Here is a 9079-nt window from a genome sequence, read left to right on the forward strand (position 1 = left end):
ATGTACACATGAGCTTCCCACTGGCAGACCTGGGGACCACAGGAATATTTCATGGGTCACCAATGCATTCCACTCCTCTCACAGAAGGTGTGATTTTGCCTCTGGGACTGTAAACACTGCTAACTGGGGTTTTATGGGTGTGTGTGTGTGTGTCCCTCTCCCAAAGGATTCCTTCTGTCTGCAGGTACTGATCATGTCTTTAAGTGACACTGATTATATATACAAGGAACCTGGGTGTGTTTAACTTCACAGTTTACTTCTCAGAGCCCAGTCTTCCTCACTCATTTTCAAATTCTTCAGGGGCTCCTATATTCAGTTTAAAAACTTTTCTTGGATTAAATGCATTACCACTGACAAGCTGATAGAGAGGCTTTGCTGAGTCTTAACAGGTTAAAAGAGGAAGATTTCTCTGAGGTTGTTTTATATCTTCCATAAGCAGAAAAAAGTTTTCTTGAAGAAATCTTTTTTCTATATCCTGCATTTTCATCAAACTAGGTAACTCTTGAGGGGGGAGAGAGAGAGAGAGAATCCAACCTAAGAATAGGGACTTTGGTCAAGTCAATGTCCTCTTTGATCTACCTGTTAAAATCTCCTGTATGATCACAGAAAAGCTGTAGATGTCTGACTTCACTGTGACTTCCTTCTGCAAAATAACTTCTGGGGCAGCCCACCTGTACAGCTGGGCCGGGAGGGGGACTCGAGTCAGGTCCCTGTGTACATCTCTGTCCTGGCTGCAGAAGGAAACACAAGGTAGGGCTCATGTCTTAAAGGATCATTGCCATCACCACACAGTACATTTGTAAAAACATTAGCCTCTGCAGACCAGCAACCTCCTGCGCTTCTGGAAACTCAGCTTGACCCTGAGCCAACCCTAGCTGCCTGCTATTCCAACACCTGCAATTCTTCACCATTCCTACCCTGTGGGCCTGCCCATCCTCCCACCACACCTGGCTGATCTCTCCTGCTCACTTACTCCCCTCATGTCTCAGGAACCCTCTTTCAGTTTCTCCAACATGCCAAGCACATCACCACTTCTGGTCTTTGCATTGGTGGCTTCTTCTGCCCAGTATGTTCTGCCCACAGACGCCAGAGTGACTGCTGCTTCTTGTAACCGAGGTATTAGCTTGAAAATCACCTCTTCAGAGAGGCCTTCCTGACTACCTACTTTAAAGTAGTCCTGCTTTACTGGTTTCAGAGCAGTTATTATCTTAATTTCTTACTCATTTATTTATTGTTTATTACCTGTCTTCCCTCCACCAGAGTCAGCTCCACGAGGGCAGGCAGGCACCTTAGCTGTCTTTTTATCGCTGTATCCAACTTACACCAGGGCCTCAGCACTTACTTTTGACTAAGACTCTGTCAAGACCCTCCTGAAGCCCAAGCTGCTTTATCTAAGCCGTCTGGGACCCCTCCAGCTCCTTCTGGTTGCTCCTTTTCTGAACTCTGCTCTCTTGGGAATGAGCCCTCCCAGTTCAGCACTAAAGGCTGGCTTCTTCTGCCCAGTATGTTCTGCCCACAGACGCCAGAGTGACTGTTGCTTCTTGTAACCGAGGTATTAGCTTGAAAATCACCTCTTCAGAGAGGCCTTCCTGACTACCTAATTTAAAGTAGTCCTGCTTTATTGGTTTCAGGGCAGTTATTATCTTAATTTCTTATTTATTTATTGTTTATTATCTGTCTTCCCTCCACCAGAGTCAACTCCACGAGGGCAGGCAGGCACCTTAGCTGTCTTTTATATCGCTGTATCTCAACTTACACCAGGGCCTCAGCACTTACTTTTTTTTTTTTTTTATAAATATATATTTTTATTGATGTCAGAGAGGAGGGGAGAGGGAGAGAGAGAGGTGGAAACATCCATGAGGACAGAGAATCATGGATGGGCTGCCTCCTGCACGCCCCCTACTGGGGATCGAGCCCGCAACCGGGGCCTGCACCCTGACGGGGAATCAGGCACCCCACCCCCCAGCTGTATCCACTTACACCAGCCCGTCAGCACTTACTTTTGACTAAGACTCTGTCAAGACCCTCCTGAAGCCCAAGCTGCTTTATCTAAGCCGTCTGGGACCCCTCCAGCTCCTTCTGGTTGCTCCTTTTCTGAACTCTGCTCTCTTGGGAATGAGCCCTCCCAGTTCAGCACTAAAGGCTCACAGATTTGCTTGAATAACTCAATTTCCCCCTGGCCTGGGTAGCTCAGTTGGTTAGAGCATCGTCCCTAAATACCAAGGTTTCAAGTTCGATCCCCATCAGGGCACACACAAGAATCAACCAATATGCCAGAACCGGTTTGGCTCAGTGGATAGAGCGTCGGCCTGCGGACTCAAGGGTCCCAGGTTCGATTCTGGTCAAGGGCATGTACCTTGGTTGCGGGCACATCCCCAGTGGGGGGTGTGCAGGAGGAGGCTGATCAATGTTTCTCTCTCATCGATGTTTCTAACCCTCTATCCCTCTCCCTTCCTCTCTGTAGAAAATCAATAAAACATATTTTTTTTAAAAAAGAATCAACCAATAAATGCATAAATAAGTGCAGCAACAAATCCATTTTTCTCTCTCTCTTTCTAAAATCAATAAATAAAATTTATTTTAAAACAGCAAACTCAACTTCCCAATCAGACTTCTCAAGAACTAAAACAGAGCGTCCTAAATGTATTCTGAGCCAATGAGAGTCTTCAGAGTGAGGTCAGCGCTGAGTTCTACACCCAGCTATCATGAGCATCAAATGAGATCATGTGTGGGGAAACACTCTGTGAAGCATAAAACACTATGGAAGTTAGAAATTAGTATTAATATTGCAGTAGGCATTTGGTAAAGACTTGATGACCGCTGGTTGATAATTAAAAATTAAGTTTTTTAAAAGCAAGTGACCAGCAATTCTTTGCTGGCCTGGCAAAGAATAGATTATATAGGATGGGATGTGTTTCTCAGACTTGGGACAAACTTCCCTAAATAATATTCTTTCTAGCAGAGCTTTTGATAGATAGCAGTGAGTTCAGGAAGCCACAAAGTTACAAATGCTGATACTGACTTTTAGTGGCATTGCTAATAAGTTAGATGTGGCCTGGTATAGTGCGAACAGCATGGATACACATGCCAATATTATATTAGTATCACAGGAAAAGCAATGGTGTGTTTCATGGTCAGAGATATATCCTGAGGACTGGCACACTTGGCTCTTTATCTGCAGGAAACAGTCACCTAGCTGGTCAGACCTCTCAAGCTTGTCTAAGGCTCTAGCAGGAGACAAGTCACTTACAACCAGGATTTATATTCTTTCTCCTTTACTTCCTTCCACTCACCTTCCTCTCTTACAATCCCTCTTCCTTCTCTGTTAAAGCTAGTTGAGGGAGGGTTTCTTTTCTGGCTGTCATTCTAGGGCAGTTACTTTTCTGGGCTTCAGCCCTGACATCATTAAAAGTACATCTGGCTGCGGCTATTTGATACCACTGGCAAGGTCAAGTTCAGCTCTTAAGAGTCCATTAGGAAGGAGTCAAAGAACAGGCGAGACTGCTGTTATCATTTTTACACCAAGATGGAGGGTACCCTTGACAATGACATTCAACAAACTGACCTGCTCAAATAGAGTGTCTCCAAAAATAAGTGTGGGACTAGAAGCTATTTTGGATTCCTGTAGAATCAACTGGTGTCATCAGCTGTCAAAGAAGAGTACACTGCTATGGACACAACTACTTGCTGACCGACATTTCTGTCTGAAGTTCCATTTTGAGATCAATTAGCCCAGTGGTTCTCAACCTTCCTAATGCCGTGACCCTTTAATACAGTTCCTCATGTTGTGGTGACCCCCAATTTCATTGTTACAAATTGAACATAATTAAAGCATAGTGATTAATCACAAAAACAATATGTAATCATATATATATATGTGTTTTCCGATGGTCTTAGGTGACCCCTGTGAATGGGTCGTTCGACCCCCAAAGGGGTCGCGACCCACAGGTTGCGAACCACTGAATTTAGCCCAAAAGAGAACTCATACCTTCCTACCCAGTTGCCTTCCAGACCCTCCCTCGACCCAGCTCCTCAGTGCATCTCACATTTCCCTTCTATTTTGGCTCCTCGGTCACCACCAGGCCCTGCCCTATGGCCTTCTAGTTCGTCTTCCTCCGATCCATCCGCCCCTACAGCCACAGCTGGATAACCACACCATCTCTTCACCTCTCTGGGCTTCTGTTTCCTCATCTACACAAGGGCAGGTTAGGCTGGGCCTCTCCAAAGCTCCCTTTCACGCTAGGATTCACATCTCCGTGGAGAGCTCAACAGCAGATGGCGCTCCATCACTGGCAAACAGCTTGGATTCTGTCACAGCCTCCCTGAGAAGCCTCTGCCATCAATAGCAAATATGTCCAAACCCTTCCGCTTCCACTGCTCCTGAACACACAGCCAAAGTGATCAACCCTATCCTAAACCATTTCCAGTTTTCCCTTCACCTACACTCATCCATTCCCTTAATAAACACGTACTAAGTACTTACTGGGTGGCAGGCCCCGCCCAGCGCTGGGTGCTGAATATGAACAAGCCATGGTCCCGCCCTCTCAGAGCCTGCCATCTGGTGGGGCAGACTCACTTGACTGTGGAGAAGTGAAATAGGCAAAGTGCTGTGGGGAGAGGGCTTTAGTATAGGCCTCGTGGGATGTGGTGGGAGACTGTCTGAAGTGAGTTTAAAAAGATAAACACTGCCCTAGCCGGTTGGCTCAGTGGATAGAGCATCCGCCTGTGGACTGAAAGGTACCAGGTTCGATTCCAGCCAAGGGCTCATGCCCAGATTGCAGGCTTGATCCCCAGTAGGGGCCGTGCAGAAGGCAGCCAATCAATGATTATCTCTCATCATTGATGTTTCTATCTCTTCCTCCCTCTCCCTTCCTCTCTTAAATCAATAAATATATTTTTTTAAAAAAAGATAAACACTGAAATAGCAGGCTGAAAGTGGCTTCAGAGGGCCAGGCAGGGAGTGGGAAGCGATGAGGTTGGCCATGTGGGCGGAGCCCCACCCTGGAAGGCTTCCACACCCTGCAAAGTGCCTAGACTTAATCGTGTAGGTAATGGTTTTAAAAAAGGAAAGGTTTAACTGGGATTGACCATGGACCAGATCTGAAGCTGAGCAGCTCAACTGGAGATAGCGCTCTGGCCTCCACCGGTTCCCACATGGAAAACTGCTCCAGTCCCCCTAACTGTCCCTGCTTCTCTCTTGTCCCATCACGGCCCCTGCACACGCAGGAGCGAGGGGATCTTCTTCTCTTTTCTCGTTAATCCTCACCTGAGGCTACTTTTCCATTGATATTCTTAGAGAGAGCGGAAGGGAGGGGGAGAGACAGAGAAAAGAGAAACATCAATGTGACAGAGACACATGAGACATCAATTGGTTGCCCTGCATGCGCTGACGAGGGCCAGGGAGGTACATGCCCTTGACCAGAATCAAACCCGGGACCCTTCAGTCCTTGGGCAGATGCTCTATCCACTGAGTCAAACCAGCCAGGACAATGAGGGTGTTATTTTTGTCACTGCCTTCCTCACTGCACTGAGACCCTTGAGGGCAGGGAACACCCCAGTGCCCCTCTGGGCCAGGACTGTAAGGCTGAGCACCCATTGCCTTCCTCTCCTTCCAGAATGCACAGCTATGGCCTGTTTCCCAGCCTCCCTTCAACTGAGAAGGTGACTGGACTCTGGCCACTCCAAGCAGGAAGCAGTGACATACCCACTAAAGCAGTGGTTGCCAACCGGTGGTCCGCGGACCACTAGTGGTCCATGAGGTCCAAAAGGTTGGTGACCGCTGCACTAAAGCCCACTGTGTGCCCTCCATGCTCTTTCTTGCTCATTGACCAGTGATGCAGAAGACATGGTGGGGGACTGAGGCCTGGGTGGTGGCAGGGCCAAGGATTGGAGGAACACGGAACACAGTGAGTGTCCCCCTCCAACACACACTAAACTGCATTGTGAGTGAGAAACACACCTTTTGTGTGCCCTCCATGCTCTTTCTTGCTCACTGACCAGTGATGCAGAAGACACGGTGGGGGACTGAGGCCTGGGTGGTGGCAGGGCCACGGATTGGAGGAACACGAAACACAGTGAGTGTCCCCCTCCAACACACACACTAAACTGCATTGTGAGTGAGAAACACACCTTGGCTGTCTTAAGCCACTGAAAATTCTAAAGTGGACAGTTAGAGCGTTTACACACGCTGGCTAATCGGTGCTCCTGCTTGTTAAATGGTTATTAAAATGAGAATGTCCTGAGCACAAGTAACTGTCCCAAAGCGCCTCTAATCTTGGCAGACAGAGCATGTGGGAAACCTCTTGCCCCACTGATGGACAGTTCAGCCCACCAATGGGGAGAAGCCCCGCCCACATTGGAAGTCATGATCCAGGTTCACCTACCTTTCCAGCATGTACTCCAGGTTGGTCAGCCTCGCTTCCCATGTGGAGACGATGTGGATGGCATAGGAGCTGAGGGCGCGGTGGATAAAGCCCCAGGAATGCAGGTATCGCAGGGCGTCGGAGATCTGGAGCAGCAGGTGCACGATCTCCTCCATGTGCAGCAGGGGGAACTCGGAGCGCTGCAAGCAAGAGATAAGCTGGCCAGGAACAAGTAACTGTCCCAAAGCCCCTCAGGGACTGAGCCCCCTTTGTTTTTTAGCTTCCAAAGTCTTTTCAATTGATCGCCACTACTACTCAGTGCTCCCATTTTACAGGTGGAGAACCTAAAGCTTGGTGGGGCTCAGTGACTGGCCCAAGGCCCCACTGACCCAGGACCCCTGACACCAAACCTGGGCTCCTTTCCCTCAGCTCAGCTGCTTCACACCATGAAAAATGAGGAGAAAGTTCTCAAAGCCTGGCAAGGGCATCCAGGGTGGGCTCACCACCACCAGCAATGAACCTGCCCTGCCCCTCAGCCCTCGCCCAAACCTGTGCTGCTGGGAGAACCTGGAACCTTAAAGGACCCATCCAGTCCCTACTCCAGTCAGATGACCGAGAACGTTCCTCCTAAGAGCACAGAAAATCACTTCCACCACTGCACCCACATGATTAAAGTCATACCAGGTCTCTCCTGAAGAGGTGGCATTTCCAGTTAACGCCCGCACCCAAGGAGAGGAAAGGGAAACCAGGACGCTAGCAGGAGGTCCTCGGGCAGGAGGGATGGCTTTGGGGAAGGGCCCTTCCCGGAGGGTCTCTGCTCATTCCTGCCCAGGGTCTTTAGAACAAAGTCATGGAGGGGAAATGAATCTCTAGGACCTCTCTGAAGCCACAACTCAGCCCAAAGCATACTTGTCAGGAAATCTGTGGGCCGGGGAAGATGCACCTGCTCCCAGGAAATCAAAACAGTGAGAAGGGATTGATGAAGGCCTGTATATAAACAGGCCTTTCTCTATAGCCAAGGTCCTGCAGGGCACAAGTGGAAATACAGGAAAGTAAGACCAGTGGCTATTTGAATAATTAGCTAGAAATGTGTCTGTGTCTTCTGGGTCTGCTAAGCCCTCAGACCCAGAAGGAGGACTAACAATAATAAAGTCGCAGTAGGTCCAATGCACTTAGCCCTAAATGGTGCATTATAGAGCCAACACGAAGTAGAAAATTAAGATTTATCTTCCAGAATGAAAACAAATTACAAAGAAATAAATGTCTTACTGTTGTGGTTTTTTAAGATTTATTTTCCATGCATGCACAGCTGCACAAATGGGAGCTCTCCGGCTCAGGCAGGGGAAGAGGGCAGGGAGAAGTGGGAGGGCAGCCAGGGAAAAGCCCATGGAAACAGCCACTCACCCGTTCATGGAGGACACTAAATAGTGTGCCGATGGTGATGCGCTCGTAAACCAGGCGGGTCTTCTCCAGGTCCTGGGACAGGCACACAGCCATCAGCTGCAGCAGGTGGCGGTGCCGCAATTTGCTGCAAAAGATGCTTCAGGTGAGGCAGAGGGAAGAAGGACATGCAAAAAAGGGCGCTTTCCTTTCTTCAGGGCCCCCTGAATACATTCTAAACAAATACCATTTTGCACACAATGCTTTTCTAAGAAAACAGGATGGGGTGGGTGGGGTTGTCTGTTGGAATCTGTGGCCTCTCACTGATCAGCTCCTTAGGGCTGAGAGTCATCAATGACAATGTCACTAAGAGCTGCTGAGCAGTTATCAGACATCATCTCCATCCTAACAACCACCTGCAAGACATGTATCGTTTAGAGATGAGGAGACCAAGATCAGGGAGAAGCCCAAGTACATGCTGTGCCTGAGCCTTCCAGCCTTGACATACTTGCGGCAGGAGTTTGACCTTGCCCGGAAAGAGCTCGACGAGCCAGGGTCCGTTCCATGGCCTCCACAGCCCCGGTGCGAACCACAAATCGAGCTCCTGCCTCAGCAAGAGCTGAAGGACTTACCCTGGGGCCACATAAGGTACTAGACCCATAGGTGGGCCTCAATAGCAGACACACAGTTCCTCAGACATGTGGATCTCATGCACACCCAGTTCTATGAAATCAGGACAGCACATGTCCTGATGGGTCCAGGGCTGAAAACGGGCCAGGCCTCGGGGGCTGTAGCAGGAGAGCCAGTGGGCGTGGAGGCTGGACCATCAGAGAGACCGGTTATAGGGAGTCAGTCAACTGACAGAACTGACCCCCTCACCACCACCTCCACCACTCCTCAGGCTTTTCATTAATTCCTCTTTTTTTTTTTCTTGGCAGCTCTTGGATGTCAAATCAACCAACAGTCAGGAAATGCTGAGGCTGAGGGGAGTGGTCTCCACATCCCAGGGAGCCCTGAACAGCCCTGACCCTGCGTCTGTAAAGAGCCTGGGCCTGTGCCGCCCTTGGGCTTCCTGCTCACCTGCTGTGCTCCTGCTCAGCAATGAGCAAGTCGGCCAGCCGCAGCTTGCTGCAGTGCGGGTGGGTGGGGAGATGCAGCTCCTTCACTGTGACCCTGCTCCCCTTCCACACCAGGCTGCAAGGGCAGGACAGAGTTGGAGCAGAAGGCGGTGAGTAGCCAGTTCTACAGTGAGCAGTTCCCCAGCCAGAGACCAGGTAGAGTTCACACAGAACCTGCGAAGCCCCTGTGCAGTCTTTCCTCCCTCCCTCCCCCGCCAC

General features: G+C 49.4%; 1 protein-coding gene across 1 annotated transcript in view; it reads right to left on the minus strand.

Moving 5' to 3' along the window:
* TEX14 (testis expressed 14) overlaps positions 1–9079 on the minus strand; it is a 64523-nt gene that overhangs the window by 38303 nt on the left and 17141 nt on the right. The window contains exons 8-11 of the mRNA XM_014529892.1: positions 8823–8936; positions 7767–7890; positions 6384–6562; positions 580–731 (exon numbers count right to left, since the gene is read on the minus strand). Coding sequence (XP_014385378.1) covers positions 580–731; positions 6384–6562; positions 7767–7890; positions 8823–8936 — 569 coding nt within the window. The remainder of the gene's footprint in view (positions 1–579; positions 732–6383; positions 6563–7766; positions 7891–8822; positions 8937–9079) is intronic.

This window comes from Myotis brandtii, unplaced genomic scaffold (genome assembly GCF_000412655.1).
Source record: "Myotis brandtii unplaced genomic scaffold, ASM41265v1 scaffold1170, whole genome shotgun sequence".
NCBI classification, from domain to species: domain Eukaryota; kingdom Metazoa; phylum Chordata; class Mammalia; order Chiroptera; family Vespertilionidae; genus Myotis; species Myotis brandtii.